At 56.2% G+C, this 16,934-nt stretch overlaps 1 protein-coding gene across 1 annotated transcript in view; it reads left to right on the top strand.

Annotated features, from left to right (window-relative positions):
• CDH23 (cadherin related 23) overlaps nucleotides 1-16,934 on the top strand; it is a 403,304-nt gene that overhangs the window by 118,134 nt on the left and 268,236 nt on the right. Inside the window, exons 5-6 of the mRNA XM_057308495.1 lie at nucleotides 55-102; nucleotides 221-313. Of these exons, the coding sequence (XP_057164478.1) occupies nucleotides 55-102; nucleotides 221-313 (141 nt within the window). The remainder of the gene's footprint in view (nucleotides 1-54; nucleotides 103-220; nucleotides 314-16,934) is intronic.

The following is a 16,934-nucleotide window of genomic DNA, read 5'->3' as shown; positions in this document are numbered from 1 at the left end:
CATCAGCGTGCCTCCCTCTAACTCTGCCGTCTCCCTCCCTCCCTTCTCTTTCAGACCAAGTCTGAGTTCACAGTGGAGTTCTCTGTCAGCGACCATCAGGGGGTGAGTGTCTCCTGAGGCCCCTGCTGTCCTGGGAGGCAGGGTCCTGGGCCCTTGGGCAGAAAGAGGCCAGGGGCCAATGCCAACACTAAATCCCGCCCCCCCCCCCTTCTCTTGCCAGGTGATCACACGGAAGGTGAACATTCAGGTCGGGGATGTGAATGACAACGCACCCACTTTTCACAACCAGCCCTACAGCGTCCGCATCCCTGAGGTAGGAGCCCCCAGGGTCACGCTTGACGGACATGGCGGGTGGGCTGCTGCTCCAGGGCCACCTGGGAGTGGGCTGAAGCTGGGGAAAGGGCAGCTGCAGCTCTGCTTCTCCTGCCCACACCGCAGCCCAAGCACCAGCTCTGGACAGGTTGGTGTACGTGCCGACACCTCTGAGGGTAGGGGCCCGCCTGCCACTTAGGGAGAGTGGGTCGGTGGAAGCCTCGGGTCTGGTAGAAGGCCTGCCTGGGATGAGCCCCACAAGTCCAGCTGGAGGTGGCAGGACAGGAGTTGGGAGGGGCAGGTGTTATGGCCTCTTTCCTTCCATTCATAGCCAGCGTGGGCCTCGGGCACATGGGTCAGCAGGCCCGATCCCAGACTTTCCAGCTGTGGCCAGAACGCGTCCCCGCCCAGGACACAGGAAGCAAACAGCTCCAGGAAGGGACATCTTCCCCTAGCCTTATGCTTGCCCCCCTGTCTCCCTGGCCCTCTGCTCCTTTGGGTCGTCTGTGTACTCTGAGTGTGTTTGCATGAGTGCATGCATGTAAAACCAAGCATCACTGGTAATTGAGAAGTACAAATTATTGCATTACAAACGGTTCATTAATAAGCTGGCTGCCGGCTCCCAGTGGTACTAGGGTTCTCGTGGCTTACTGTCCCTCTCCCAGTGACTGATGACAGTCTTCTGGGCTAGCAGTTAGCCATTCAAAGACCTTGAAGGTGGTAGGTAAAGAGCTTCTGCTGGGTGTCCCTCAGGCCTGCCCTCAGGGCTCTGGGTTGAATGGCAGCAGTAAAAGTTTGGCCTGGGAACCAGGGAAGATGGAATCCACTAGGGAGAGGCAGGTCAGCCCCTTTATATTATATGTCACTGGATCAGGAGACTGGAAGAGTCTTTAGAAAATATCTGTTCTGTTTATAGATGAGAAAACTGAGGCTCAGTATGGGACAGTGACTTACCCAAGGTCACACAGCTTTGCCCCTGAGCCTCCTGACTCCCAGGGCAGCCTCAGATTCCCTCCAAGATGACAAGACCTTGTCTCATGCCCTCTCCCCCATTCCTGTTCCTGGCCCTCTTCACTCAGCTATGAGCCAATGGTCCTATGGTTGTGCCAGATGGCGGAAAGTGAGGACAAGTGTGTGGGTAAGAACACACCAGAGGCTCCCACGCCCTGCCCGTGATGGGGCCGGGCATGAGGAGGGAGCACCCGCAGTCCCAAGCATGGGGACACAGTGCCCTGGGCTGTGGCCAGCGTGTCTGGGACTGCAGCTTGGCTCTGGGCCCCCTCTCATTTGGAAGTCTCCCTAATTTAATTAAGGGGCTCTACGTGCCAGCCTGCACTCTGGGCCCAGGCTCAGAAACCAAGGGCACGGCTCCGAGTTAATGAGCCTTGGACCCATTGCTCAGCTGCCATCCTGGCAGGCATGGCTGCCCTCTGTCCTCCCTCACAGGGGGCAGCAGGCAGCAGCGACGGCAAGGGGATGAGAGGTCACATCCCTCCTCCCCAGCCTTTGGGCCAGGGCCAGCCTTTGCCTCGCTACCTTGCCAGGAGATATGACCTCCAATGCCTCCCTGTCGGAATCCCCTGGGATTCTCCGAAGGCCTCTGCCTCCAAGGAGAGAGCCTCTTCAGTCAGTCATCTAGTTAACAAATATTTATTGAGTGTCTGCTGTGGGCTTGGCGCTGAGCCAGGCTCTCGCTGCCCAGAGACCTAGAAGGCCAGAAGAATGCGCAATGACAGGAGCCGGAACTAGCCCCAGGAGACCCCAGGTCCAGCCCCTGCTCTGCTTCCAGAACGCTGAGTCTGTTTGGCCATGCCACTTACCCTCTCTGGGCCACAGTCCTTATCTAATAAAAACAGAGGACAGGTAGGATAAAGTGGCCTGCCTGCTGCCCATCTGATGAGGAGAAGGTGGGCTGAGAGGGGCCAGCTACGAGGACATACAGTTCTTGGAGGACAGTCTGTGTGGGTGCTCACCTGTAAACATCCCCAGGCCACCTCCTGGACTTGATACGTGATGCCCTACTTAGGGCTGCTCAGTGTGGCCGGTGGGGTGTGGTATCAGCTGCATGAAGGCCTAGCCACTCCTGACCCGAGGTGGCTCGGCACCGACCAGCCCTGGCCTGGTGTGGTCACCTGAGCTAGGACTTAGCTGCCTGGCTCAGGCCCCAGCTGAGGTACCAGCAAAGGGCCTGCTGGCTCCTGGCCCAGAATTGAGTCTGGGTTCTCCTGCTGGCCTTGAGGTCACCCTGGCAACCCCAGGCCCCTGCCCTAGAAGCATGATGTATGGCAGAGGCCCTATGGAAATAAGTAGGGTGAGAATGCAAACGAGAGAAAGAGGGGGGGACCTGGAGACCCTGTGAGGTGTCATGCTGAGGGGTTGCCAGAGTGACCAGAGAAATTTCAGCAGGCTTCCTGGAGGAGGTGGCTTTCCAGCTGACTCTTGCCAAGGTGAGCTGTGGAGCTCCTGTAGGTCAAGAAACCTGGGGTTTAGTCCTGGCTGTTCCAGCTACTGGCTGGGTGAGACTCTGGGCCTGTCACTGCCCCTGCTGGCTTTGGTTCCAACAGCTGTTAAACTGGGGAGTTGGACCAGGTTCCTTCTAGGGCTGTGAGCCTGTGATCTAAAGATGAATCCCAGCAGGAGAAGCTCCTGCTTCTCCTTCAGTACTTCATTATTCCTTAAGGGCTGGCAGAGAAGCTCCCGTGGCTGTTTCCATCTACTGAGCTCCACTTCGGGTCGTGCCAGCCACCTGCCCCCTCTCCCTTACCTTCTCAGCATCCACTGTCCCCAGCCCTAGGGGCCCTGATAAGTTGGGGGTCTATTGGGCCCAGAACCCAAAAATGGGTGTGAAGAGCAAGTTTATAGGGATACAAATTCTAGGTCTACATAACAAAGACGTTTCTAATATTGAAATCTAGCGCACAGTCTACCCCCTACCCTCCCAAGGATGTACTGGCTTCCCAGCCCTGGAGTGATGCAAGCTAAAGTAGGAGAACCACGTGTCTCAGAAGCCATTCAGAACTGAGTGCTAGAGAAGGGATGAATCAGAAGGCCCTGAACATACCCATCAGAATTTCCTGGGGGACTAGTTAGGGTGCATACTCTTGCACTCCTCCGACTCTGAATCCATAGTTTGGAAAGAGCCAGCCCAGGAAGCTGCATTTTTAACAAACTCCCCTGGTGACAGCAAGCCCTGGAGACATGGCCCATGGGGACCCGTGTCCTCGGGCTGGAATAGGAGTGGGTGGGAGGCTGGATCAAGGCCAGGCCCTGCCCCTTTCTCCAGCAGAAGCTCACTGGCCCCCTGCCCCGCAGCCCTGCCCCTCTCCTTCCCGAGACCTCCTGCCTGGCTCCGCCCCTGCTCAGGAGAAGCCAGACAGGTGTGTTTGGGTTTCTGTGCTCCTGGTTCCCCTCCTGCCCAGCCCTCTCCCCTCACTAAGCTGTTCTACATGTAATTATCCATTTTATCAGGGTGAAAGGCCCTGCAATTCACTTGTCGAAGCCCTAACGAGGCAGCGTGGATGCTTTCAAGTCCGTAAAGAAAAGGGAAATCCTGCTAGAATTGGCAACTTAATTCCCCAAGCCAGCCTCGACAGACCTCATTAAGCCCCCGTGTATTCATTTCAGGCTAATGGCTGTCATGCTGACTGCTGTTTGATTTGCTGTAATAGACTTTTATGGCGTTCCAATTTGCTCAAACGTGTTTGCCTGTGTCTGTGCCCAGCGGCACCGCTCCGCTACCTCCATTAGGGGTGTGTGTCCGCCTCGCTGACCTTCAGCGCTGCCCTGTCCCCTGTGTCCTCCTGGGCCACCCCCCCCCCACAGTCCTCCTGGTGCGCCCCGGGGAGGTGACCCTGGAGCCAGGGTGTTCAGGCTGGAAGGTGGGCGTGAGGTTAGAAGTCAGATGGTGCCAGGTGGCTCCTCGAATCAGGGAGTCAAGGAGGGCTTCTGTAATCTCAGGCACGGTTGTGTCCTTGAAGTTCTGACAAGTTCAGCCACCATAGCTGGACAGTTGAGGCTTTTATCCACCTGGCCTCAACCTACCTTTCTTGCTTTCCCTGCCGGCTTCTTCTGCATGGATCGTCCTGTCAGCCCAGGGGCCGATTCAGTGGCTGTGAACCTGGGTCTGCGTCTCTCTTTTCTCTCACCCCAACACACACACGTTGTGCTGTTCTAACTGGTACGGGAGTGTTTTCTTTCTGCTCTCAAACTGACTCAGTTCTGCCGGTCCTTCAAAGCCCAGCGCTGACCCACCATGCCCTGAGCCACTCAATTTTTTTTTTTTTTAAACGAACACAGCAAACGTTTGCTGAGCAGCTATGGAGCAAGGCCCAGGGATCCCAAGCTGACCTGGACATGTAGGGTAGAGCAAAAGGACTCTCCCATTTGCCAGCTGTGCAAGTTCAGATGGTGACTTAGCCTCTCTGGACCCCAGTTTTCTTATCTATGAGATAAGCCACAATATTTGTCTTGTGGGGTCATTGTGAGAGAAAGAATAATGCAGGTGGGTAAAGCCCTCAGCCCTCTTTGTAGCTCATTGTATATTCAGTAAAATGCTCGGGACTAAGACCAAGGTCTTGTCCTCCGGGGAGATCATTTTACAGGGAGAAAGACAAGAGGATGTCTAACTACATGTAAACGTATTAAATGCCATGGTAGCTTAGGGTGTGCAAAGCAGGAGGAAAGCACTGTGGAAGGAGTGACCTGGCCTCTACACAGGGGCTATTTGTTTGGGACCTCACAGGGTGTGTAGAAGTTTGGTAGTCATAGAAGGAGACTGTGGTGTCTCTGAATGTCATATACTCTCTGTCCTTTGGCTTCTTTTCATATATTGGAATTTCCAAAAGAGGGAAGTGAACTCTAACCACTGACCAGGGATCCTGTTGAAGAGGGCCAGTGGCAGGTGGCATATGCGTGTCCCTCACTGGTACCGAGTGTTCCCTTGTGGAAATAAAGCTGGGCTGGAAGTGGGCTCCCTGTGTCACTGTGATGGACAGGTCCTGCAAACATGTCTGTCACTCATGGCTTTGTGTGACCAGCTGTGAGGTGGGGAGGAGGCCAGAAGAGGGGAAGGGTAGACTGGGATGAGACAGCAGGCGCCTGAAGCCCCCTGCCCTGGCTGGAGGCACAGTCCAAGCCAGGGTCCCCCAAGGCCACCCCATCCCTCCATATCACTTAGCAAGGACAGATGAAAGTCACTCCTCCCTGGAGCTCCTTACTGGAGACAGGAAAGCAGGGAGAAGGAGATTCCTGGTGAGCATGTGTCAGTGAAACAAAGTAATTCATTTCTATGATAATAATAAGCCGTTGTTATTGTTGAGAGTTTCCTCTGTGCCCAAGGCCGTGTTTTCCATGCACGTGGGAGCTCCCTGAGTGCTCACTGCCACCTCACGGGCTAGCCACGTTGTTAGTCCCATGCCACGGGTGTGGACGTGGGAACAGAGAAGTTTCATGACTTGCCCAGAGCTAGTCAAGGATGGAGCCAGGATTAGGAGACAGGCCTGATTCTACCTGCAAAATGGAGATAATTATGCTTTGCAAAATTGTTGTGAGGATTAAAGTGAATGGGACCGTGTGTGGGAAGTGCTTAGCACAGGGCCCAGCATAAGCAAGTGTCCAGCACACGGTCGAGGCTGTAGCTGCTGGTACCTTCGTCTCCCCCGCCATCCTGAGCAGGGACTGTGTGCCCTCCGTACCCAGCCTGGGGTCCAGCTCATGGACCAGAACTTCAAGAATGGGCGGAGCCCCACTGCTCCCTCTGCTTCTTGGACAGTTGGGAGGACGGCAGGAGCCTTCACATGAAGGGCTCTGCCCCCACCAGCTTTCATCACCCAGGTGAGGGGTCCTTTATTGCTCACAGTGTCCCGGGGAGAGCAGCCAGGCCCGGTGCCGGTGCCGGGGTGGAGGGGGTGCCTGCATCTCACAGGACTCCTGAGAGCTCACTGCTGGAGCCGGCCAGGTCCTGAACCTTGGCCATGCTCTTCTCAGTGTGGTGGGCACACGGGAGCCCCGGAGGGGTGGCCAGACAAGGCCCCGAGCCTGCAGAGGTAGGCATGACCAGACTTATTAGCACCCGCTGGGGCCGACAGCAGTGCCCCCAGCTGCCCTCCTCACGGCATGCCCATCAGATGCTGAATGATTTATAAACTGCATGCTTGGGTTGCAGCGAGAGGTGGGGGGTCGGGGGGCTCCCGCTGGCTTGGGCCGGCCATTCCCCCCTGAGATGTCAGCTCTGCTCATGAGAGTGTCGTCTCCCACGCCAGGAGAGGCAGTCCCTTGACAGACCATATAATTTATACCTTGGGGCTGCGGTGCCCGGCGGCCCCCCCTGCATCTCTAACCAGCCACCTATTGATCTGGGAAAGGGGGACCGATACATCATCTCAGGGGCCCTGGATCTGCTGGCCAGAGCCAGAGTGGTTTTTTTAGCCGGGCGGCAGCCCCGAGCTATGCCATGTCTCTGTGCCCCTCAGTGAGCACCCCGAGGTGCTCTGGTCCTCTGGTCCCCCACTGTCTGCACAATGACAGGTACGTCCTCTCCGGCAGCGGGCAGGTGCCACAGCCTGCAGCAGCCAGGGCACTGAGCTTTGGGCTTGTAGCGATGAAGTGACATGCGCACATGGGCAGAGCAGCAGGGCCACTTGTTTCTACATAGTCTTGAGGTGCAATTGTGTGTGTGTGTGTGCGTGTGCGTGTGTGCGTGCATGCACACACGTGGGTGATATGCTGAGTATGTACTTATTGAAGTAATATTGTCTATATCCGAGTATTTTCCCTTTCATCTGGCCTCGTGACAACTCTGTAAGTTAGGGGAGAATTTTTCTTCCCATTTTAGAGATGAGAGAAACTGAGGCCAAGAGAAGTTTCACGATTCCTCGAGTCCCCCGAGTCAAGCATACTTTCAACTAGAGCCATAGTCTTGCTCTTTGTTATCTCCAGCATCTTCGCATGCGTCTTTTTGTAGCTTTGCCATGACCTGCTTATAATTTGACCAAAGTCGCAAAGATGAGACCCTGATAGAGCCAGGATGGGGGCAGACGAGCGGGGAGCTCGGGGCCTCATGCACAGGCTTACCGCCGTCCAAGGCCGAGGGCCGTCACACGCGCCCTGTACACAGGCGGTAGCAATCTGGTGGACAAGCTCCACTCGGCGCCCGCTGCCCACTCTCTAGCATGAGGACAGGATCCTGCCATGCTCGTAGTGACACCACTACCTAGAGTGCCCCGCCTCCAAGAGTTGGGTCCCCGGATGTGCATACAACATTGTTCTGTGAGAAGTAGAAGACCCATCCCTACAGGTGAACGCCAGCCTGCTCCCCTGGGGTCCCCCACGACCTCCGTGACACCTCCTCCTTCCATGCCCACGGGGGCACGGCCAGGGCTGTGAGCGCCCTCCGCCACTCTCTGCACAAGGAAAGAGGGCAACATGGGAGCAGGGGACAGAAGGAGCCCAGATGTAATTAAAATTATTATTTTGTTTGAACAGTAATAACGTTCTTCATGATACCGGTTTCCTCGCCGGTTCTAGCTGGGAGTCTTCGGGGGCTCCTATAATTCTGCTGCAATGGCTGAAGGACCCGCTGCCATGAATATGAAGCAGGGGCCCAGGGGCAGAGCCCGGCTCGCGTGCCTTAGGGGTGCACTGGCGCAAGCCGGCACACCTTTCATTGTGCCCCCGCCCTATGAGTAAAGACCGTCTAAACGGAAGGAGACGAGAGCCGGCTGTGAGGAGATGCTCCTGTCGCATGGTTGGGCTGCCAGCCCCACGCGCCCGGAGGCCACCTGTCGTCTTCATCCCCTTTCTCTTAAATGGTCTCCTCTCCCCCGTGGTGGGGCCTCTTGCCAGAGGGGTCAGGTCTCCTGCCTGCACCTTTTTCCTCCAGACAGTGGGGTCTCCTCAGACCCTGGGTGGTCAGCAGGCTAAGGACACTGATGGAAGGACCTATGCTCCGCCTGTGACATGGGGACCCTGATCTCTGCTGTGGCTCAGGGTGATGGAGCCACGCACACACAGGTTCTGACTCCACACCGGGAGGCCACGAGCAAGATGCTTGGGCTTTCAGAGCCTCAGTGCCTCCATCTGTAAAATGGGGGTATGTTGGGGGGGGTGAAAGTTCCAAGAGAGCCCATGTATGAAGCACCACACTCCTGGGGTAGAGGATGGGTATTCCCGTCGTCATGAAGAGTTCTCAGAGAGCCTCAGGAAAGTCACTTGGGGTCCAAGGAGCTTGACAGATGGGCTCTATTGCTATGGCTGGATTGGTTGATATTGGGGTGGGAGTGGTCAAGAAGCTTACGGTCCAGCGGGAGACAGGAAACATGTGGAAAACATGAAATGAAAACATGACAAAGAAAAAAGGAAGCAGTCACCGAGAAATAACTGGTAATGATGGCCTGAGAGCATTCCAAACGGGCTCCTTGGAACCAGCACCAGTGGGACCATCAAGGTGACTTAATCTAACCACACGTTCTGCACAGGTCGACAAAACCAGGCAGAGGAAACCATTTCCCCAGGGTCCCCCCAGGAGTCAGTGGCAAACCGCTGAAGACCTAAGGTGACTGGGGAAGATTCTCAGGGACATGGTCTCCAGAACCCATGAGCCTGAGCCCATCCCTCCACTGGAGGTGCAGCGCTGTTCGCCCAGGTGGGGTCTGATGTCCAGAGCCGGGCTGGGGAGAGGGGAGGGGCACTGCCTTGTGGACTCCTACAGCCCCCCCGCCCCCCCGCAAGCTCAGAGCTCAGGAGCGGTGGCCTGGTGGGCTGCCTTCCGATGTAGGGCGCAGGGGCCGTGTGAGTGTATTGGCAGACCGCTGGCATGCCGCTGCTGTTTCTCCTGTTCTGGAGACTTTGGAATTTTGCCTCAGCCCCTTGATTTACCCAAACAAGTTGGAGTATTGTCAGAACAGCGTGGGGACAGGCCCCGCAGCCCCCCTTGACAACGAGGCCCCCCACACAATAGGCCGGTGTGGGTATGTTTGCAGGCTGCCTGACCCACCTTGTTTCCTATCAGGAGGGGGGAATACAAGAGAAAGCGAGCAGGCGCTTTGTTGATGGAATTATTATAATTTCTCTGATTCCTCAGCAGCCTTTAATTACTTTGCAACTTTGTGGCACTGGCTAGAAGCTGGGAGGGGCTGGGCTCTCCCTCTTTATAATAACCGTAAGTGGAAGCCTCCCGTCCGTCTATGAAAACGCCGGCTCTTCTCTCCAGATGCAATAATACAGCCGAGAGATTTCACCCAGGGCATAATCACTAGGTACGATGTAATCTTCCCCGCTCACTGTCTTCATCACCAGTAGGCCGGCCCACTTTGCAGGCGTGGAGGACTGCCAGCCACAAAGAGCCGAATGTCCGGGCGCGTCCTTGTCCAGGAGGGTCACAGGCTCAGGACGGTCCCTCTCCCAGTCCTGCCTCTGAGAAGGCCTTTTTCCCACGGACCCCCTCCCCTCTATCTCCCTGTCTGAGCAGAGCCACACCTCCTGCCATTCCCAACACAAACCCTACATGTTAGAAATCCATCCCATTTGCCTGAGGTCTAAGCTCTGGGCTTTTCTGTGCTTCCTACCCTAGATCCTCACTGTGGGTGACTGCTTTCCTGCTGCCCTGCCTTTGCTCATGCCGTGCCCTCCCCCAAGATGCTCTCACTCATGCCCCCCTGCACCTTCTTCCTCCCTCCGTTTAACTAAATCCTAGTCTTCCTTTCTTCCTTGGAAAAAATGAAGTGGGGGAGGTTGGTACTCTGTCCCCATTTTACAGACAGGCAAGCCAAGTGTGAGCGAAGTCAGACTTGCCAGGTCGTTCCCTCTGGAAGTGGCTGACTGGGGTCCCACCCCAGGTCCTTCACCTGGTCCTCTCTCTGCTAGGCTTGAAGGCACAGGCCTCTTTTACCCCTTGCCCTTGGAGTTGCTGCTTATACCCACTCGATGCTGGCTTTGAAACCCCACTCCCAGACCCACCCGCTGCCTCCTGACCCTGGCCTGGCCTTTCCCACTACTGCGGGCAGAAGAGGTTAACCGGGTACAAATCTGGTTGCTGAGCCTCCCTGGGGCTGGCTTAGCCAGAGGCAGCTCCTCATGTCTTGGCCACCTGTCTGTACAGCTCAGCAAGTTAGAGTGGGGAGAGCTCTACCCTGGAGGAGACAGGAGCCCCACCACCTGCAGCTGGGAGACTTCGGTGAGGGACCCCCCCCCCCCTTCTAGATCTGAATATGCCCTTCTGTTAAATGAGATTGGTAATCCTGGGTCTGTCCATGTCATCGTGGAGATCAGGGACAGGACAGACAGGATGGCCTTGAGCTTAAAGCCTCATGCAAGTGGGACAGATGAACCCCTGGAGTATTTTCTCCAGTGCCTCCTTCCCTCCCAGCTTTATGAGTTTTCTTTCCTTTTTTCTTTTTTTGAGTCTACATATTATTTAAGTATACGTACAGAGAAACGAACAGTCATAAGTGTTCGGCTTTACGAGTTATTGCCAAGTGAATGTATTTGTGTAATCACAGCTGCATCAAGAAACAGAAACTCTCCAGCACCTAGAAGCCCCCTTGTGATTCCCAGTCCCTCCTCCTATGGGTAACCTCTATCTTGGCTTCTATCCCCACGGAGTATGTTTGTCCGTATTCATCTCACTGCCTGCAGTCTGTTTGGTTTTTATTACCACCTACACTATGGAACAGGCAGCTCCCTCTGGGAGGTCACTTCCCACAGGGGTTAGGATCAGTGCTAAGGTTAGTGGTTTGGGTGCTGCGCTCACCGCTTCCATTTCCGAGTCCCCGGAAGCGAAGTGTCTCTGCTGAAATGGGTGTGGCTCATGTAGGGCTGCCAGGGTGCTCCTCCCGCAGCGCTGCTCTGCCGGGGCGTGACCGAGTGTGCGCGTGTGGAGTGTGCGTGTGCTCGGCCGGCAGCCTGCCCCGGCAGGACCCTCCCCTGCAGGCATCACCTCTACGCAGACTCTGCCGGGGCGGGGGGGGGGGGGGGGGGGGGGGGGGAGGAAGGCTCGTCTCTGCAGGTGGATATGCAGCTGTCCAGCAGCTGGGTCAGGAGGATGGGGGGGGGCAGGGAAGGGAGTTACAGGAACCTAAATGCAGCGAGCAAAAGTTGGACTGAGAGGAAAGAGTCAGAAACACGGCAGGAGGGTCCCTTTCCCCACAGTGCCTCTGCTGGGCCCCACAGGAGTCCTTCAGGTTGGTAAGAAAGGTCTGGTTATCCTCATGTTGGAGCCAGAGAAATGGGCCCAGACGGGTTAAATGACTTGCCCAAGGTCACACAGCTGGTCCTGGATTTTGTCCTCATTACACTGCCCCCAAAGCAAGCCCAAACGCCTTTTACCGCCAGCACATCCGCTCAGGGTTTGGGGTTTAGTGTCAGTGTCCGCTGCGTTCAGAGGAGCCAGCCTTGAGTCTGGAGAAGGCAGAAGGAGGGGGTTGTTCGGCTCGGAGGGGGATTCTTCTTTAGTGACCTTTATTGTGTTCCAGTACCGTGGGCCTCCCACAAAGCTGCGGCTTGTATCAGCAACCCAATCTGAAGTCTGCACAAAAAAAACCCACAAAAATCTTTAAAGGCTTCTTAGCAGCTTGTGATTGTTTTTTCTTTCCCTTACCTGGTCATGGTTGGGGCAGGGCCAGGGCAATGGGAGAAGAATAATGAATTCTCCTAAAGCACTGTCTTTCTCCCCATGTCCCCAAACCATCAGATCCCCCAAATACAGGGGGCCACCAAATCTTTAAAAAAAAAAATCCCCCCAACACAACCCAAAAGATGGGGATGGAGGGAAATGCAGCCGCAGCTATCGGGGCGGAAAGCCCTAAATGGTGTGGAAGTAATGTCTAAAGTGTGCTGGCGATTACAGACATTTCCACGGAGCCACGCTCAGGCTGCATGGGTCGGTGCCAGCAGTGGTGGGGAAATAAATAAATAAATAAGTGAGCCAGCGTCGGAGAGCGCGTTAACTGTTGCTGTGCGGAAGGAAGGGATGCAGCAGGTTATTGGGGAGAGCGGAAGGAAGATAGCCAGGCTCATTCGTTCATTCCTCCATCCATCCATTCATTCCACTGTAGTGAGTCCCTGGAAGGTGCCAGGAATGTTGCTAGAACCTTTCTGTTGTCAGTGGCCAGAGTCCCCCAGGCTGGCGGGGTCTAATCCCAGCCCCCTCATGCCAGCCTCCTCTTGACTCTCTGATTTCCTGCACTTCTGCCTTCTTTCCAGTCCCTGAGAGCACCGTGCCACAGGACCTTTGCACAGCGGTACCCTCCCTTTCTTCATGAGCTCTCTATATCCCCTGAGATCTTCAATCCCTGATGATCCCTTTTCCCAGTACAAAACAGATGCTCATGTTCTGGGTCTTCAGAGCACCATAGCTATGACCTTGGGACATAATGACTCCTTATTTATAGGACTGTTTGATCTCTGTTAGTCTCCCAGGTGAGACGGTGGGCTCCTTGAGAGCAGGGGCATGTCCATGTGACCATTTCCCCATCATTGGACCTTCAGGACCTAGTAGAGATTTGTTGCACGATGCAGTTGATACCACTTGTCTTCTGGGAGCTTCTCTTCCTCCTCTCCTCTGCAGTGCCTATCCTTTCAGTGAGAATTGCCACGGACCCGTCCTTGGTGTGCTCTGTTCCCAAGGCCCACTGCGGAAGGCAGCTCGGAAGTGAGGGCGAGTTCCCCACCAAGGCCTTGGGTCTCACCAGACTTCCCAGGCAGCCGGTGGGAAGTGGTGAAGGCACCACACGCAGGGGTGTTGGAGGAAGGGGTGTCGCTGAAGGGGCTGGGGTATGGTAGGCAGAGGAACAGCCCCCAAGAAAGGAAAGCCCCGCATCCTAATCCTGGGAGCCCGTGACTCTTCCTCACATGGCAAAGGGGACTCTGCAGGTGTGATGAAGGACCTTTGTGAGGAGATATCTTGGTTTTGCTGGGGGCCCGACATCATCACAAGGGTCCTTGTAAGAGGGAGGTGGGAGAGTCAGAGGAAGAAGTGGCAGCAGAAGCAGAGGTCAGAGAGAGAGGTTGGAAGGCATCATGCTGCTGGTCTGACCATGGAAAGAAGGGGCCATGAGCCAAGGAACATGAGTGGCTTCGAGAAGCTGGGAAAGGCACAGAAACAGACTCTCCCCTGGAGCCTCCAGAAGGGGTGCAGGCCACTAACCCCCTGAATTTTGTTCCTGTAAGACCCATTTTGGACTCTGGCCCCCAGAACTGTAAGATGATAAGCTTGCGGGGATTCGTTAGAGCGGCTGGAGGAAGCTGACACGGCGTGTGCTTTGGAGGCAGGACAGTAGGAGCATGCATTCTCCAGCGCACCCCTAGCACCCCCAAACACTAATTCACTGGTTCCTTCGGGGCGCTTCAGGCAGGAGGACGGACGTCCCTGGAGGTGGGCTGTCTAGACGTCGGTGTGAGGCCGGTGGTCGCTGGGCATGGTCATGAGGGCCAGCCACGGGGCAGGGGCACCAGGAGCTGGGGAGCGCAACTGGCTGGGAAGGGGCCCTGCAGGAACCGGGAGGGGTGAGGTGGCCGAGCCTGAGAGCCCATGTCGTGGGTGTGGAGTGGGAGAGCTTTTATTTTTTTATTTTTTTAAGATTTATGTATTCATCTGAAAGTGAGAGAGAGAGAGAGTGCATGAGCAGGGGGGAGCGGCAGAGGGAGAGAGAATCCTGAAGCTGACTCCCCACTGAGTGCGGAGCTTGACACGGGGCTCCATCTCACACCCTGAGATCATGACCTGAGCCAGAATCAAGAGTCAGATGCTTCACCGACTGAGCCACCCGGGCGCCCCGAGAAGAAGAGCTTTTAGATGAGTGGGAGAGCGTGGTCCTGGAAGGGCTGCACCCCAGAACTGGCCACCGTGCTGGTGGGCCCCAGGGAACCCTCCCATTGCACCAAAGTGGACTTAGCAGGCACCAGAGTGCTGGAGAACGCCCTGGAAAACTTGACCTCTGGGTGCCAACCAGCCCAGAGACCAGGGAGAGAGAGGAGTCTCAGCTTGGCTTGCTACCAAAATAGTAATGAATGTAGGCGTGTTGTGTCCACGTGCCTGACCCCACCTGCATTCATTCATCGAACAATGCTGGGTGCTTGGGACACAGGAGAACGAGCCATGGTGCCTGCCTCCCCAGGAGATCCTGCTCACCCACAGTGGCACTCTGTAAAACAGAATGGGAAGCCAGTGCTTGAGGACCCAGGGAGCCACCACCCGAAGGCTGGCTCTGTCTAGGTGGCCGAGGGGGTGGAGCAGGGCCATCCACCCATCCCATCTTCGGAGCTACAGCAAACCTGGGTCATGCCTCCCACCTGCCCCGTCCTGGCTCCCGAGCCCCTTGCGGCGTGCGGCATACATGTAAACACCAGTGCAGCTCTCTCCAGGCAACAGAATTGGACAAATGAGCTCTAAATGAGCTTGGCAAATTGGTTCTCTCTGCTCTGTCCCACGCCTTCGCCACCCTGCCCTGCAGCAGCACAGGGTTTCCCCGAAAGTTGCTCTCAATGTGGCCTGGGGAGGGAGGAAGCAGGGACTGCCTTGGGTCTGAGACAAGCAGAGAGACCCCCACTCCATCTCTGGGGCCCCATCTGCTTCCTTATATCTGGGGTGGGTGGAAACCCCACAAGATAGAACAGGCCCTTCTGGAAGGTTCAGGGACATTCTGGAAGAAGGGGCAGGGCACAGGCCTCCTAGAAGGCCTAGCACGGGCTAGTGACCGCACTTTCCTCTGACGTCCTACTCCAGCCTCCTTTATACCACTTGGCCTGATACACGGGTCCTCCTGGTCCCAAGTTCCAGGGTTTATGATCTGATTAAAGTTAGGGTCTGTACCTTACAAGTCCTTGAACCCATAAGCTCCAGGGGGTACTGGGCACAGGGAAAGCACCCGGAACAGCTGACAGTAAAGGAGACCGTGCGTGCACTCCCATGTGTGCTTTTTGTAGCCTATCTGAGGCGTACGTACTAGGATTACTCCCAGTTAGAAGACAGGGAACCCGAGGCTCAGAGAGGTTAAGTCGGTTGCAGAGCTGGGATATGAGTCCAGGTGTGCCCCCCCCCAGCGCCCCCATATGCTGTTGCCCCTCTGTTGACAGTGAGTCTAGGGGGTCCCGTCTTGTACATCGAGTGAAGTGCCCGGACACTCAGGGCTTCTGGCAGCCAGCAGACCAGTGTGAGACCTCCGGGCTGTGGCTCCTTGCAGCCCTCCCGAGGTCTCCCTACATCCTTCTCTCCCCAGGACAGTGCCCAGTGCCATGGCCGGCATGGGCCGGAGAGGGGGGCAGTGCAGACCCCACTCCCAGTCCTATAGAGTCGGGCTGGACCGTGTTCCTGGAATGACAGCCTTCTCACCCTGCGCCAGGGCACGCACACGTGCACACACCTCAGGCGTGACGTCTGCCCTGCCTCCTCCTGTCCCGTGTGTCTCCCTCACGGGTCAGCGCCCCAGAGTGCTAAATCATGGGCAAATCGGCCACAGCCAGTGGGAGGCCAGGAGGACAGAAGGAGGGGACACTGCCATCAAAGCCATTAGCATCGAGCTGGCCAGGCAAACGAAAGCACAGCTGATTGGGGCCGAGCAGACCAGCCTCCTCTGGGCCCTGTTCTGTAGCCCTCTGAGATGTGACGTGGGACAGGGCACATACGTGGACATGTGTGCTCCCTGGGAATCACTGAACGTGCAGGATTCATGGCAGGGACGCTTGCTTATGCCTTCCCATGAGACCAATTTGCAGATGGGAACAGTCACTGCACGTGTAAAGTGGAGAGAAGAGAGAAGCTGGTTTCTTCCTAGAAGCTTTGGACTAGAGCAGACCATCCCCCTGCCACCCTCCTGGGGGAAGCAGTGTATCTTAAAGAAACACTGCACTGGGATTCTTCCATACGTCCTTGGTCCTCCCCTTTCATCTCCCGGGGTCTCAGTTTACCCACCTCTACAGTGGGGTTAATCACCTTAGCTCCGGCTAGCTCCTCAGCTAGTCCGGGCTGTTGTAGGAACAGACAGGCCAGGGATGGGATGGCATGCAAACCATGGCCCCATCTCGCCAGGTCATGGCCTTGCTGAAGGCTGCCATTGGGCCATTGCATGAGAGGGGGGTTCTGTGTGGCATTCCTGCCCCGGGAGTTGACGGCAGAGCCAGTGTTGTGACACAGAGGACCATCATAGAACAGGTCACTCCGTGGTGCCTCTCTGGACTTGGGGCTCAGTGTTCCTTCTCCAAGGTCAAGGGCCACCCAGCCGTTGATGAGCAGAGGTGGGGGCATTTGTAAAACTGAGGCCTGGGACCCCAAGCACTGGGCAGCCATGCCTTGGGACAGGTCCCTTCCCAGAGCCTCACCTGGAGAGCCTGTAGCCAGGCAGGCCTGTCCCTTCTGCACGGCTGGCCTTGCAGCCGGCCTGCAGCAGACACGGCTTTTTTGTTTTTGGTTAAAAAGCCTCATTGGAGCGTTATGATATTGGAATGTGAAGGGTAATTGAGCTGAAAGCTATTCTCTTCCTGTGACCGGCAGGATAGGAGTGATTGAGGCGCCCAGGCCTGCGCACCAGCCTGGGAATCCTGATGAAAGGTCTGTGCAGAGTTGGGGAGGATAGATGGAGTGCGGCCAGGTCCCCCGAATCCTTGTTCCTCTCCCCAGAGGCCGAGGCCTG

The sequence above is a fragment of the Ursus arctos genome, unplaced genomic scaffold (assembly GCF_023065955.2).
Source record: "Ursus arctos isolate Adak ecotype North America unplaced genomic scaffold, UrsArc2.0 scaffold_7, whole genome shotgun sequence".
Classification (NCBI taxonomy): domain Eukaryota; kingdom Metazoa; phylum Chordata; class Mammalia; order Carnivora; family Ursidae; genus Ursus; species Ursus arctos.
Note: the sequence above shows the minus strand (reverse complement) of the source record. Positions and strands in the feature narration are given on the sequence as shown.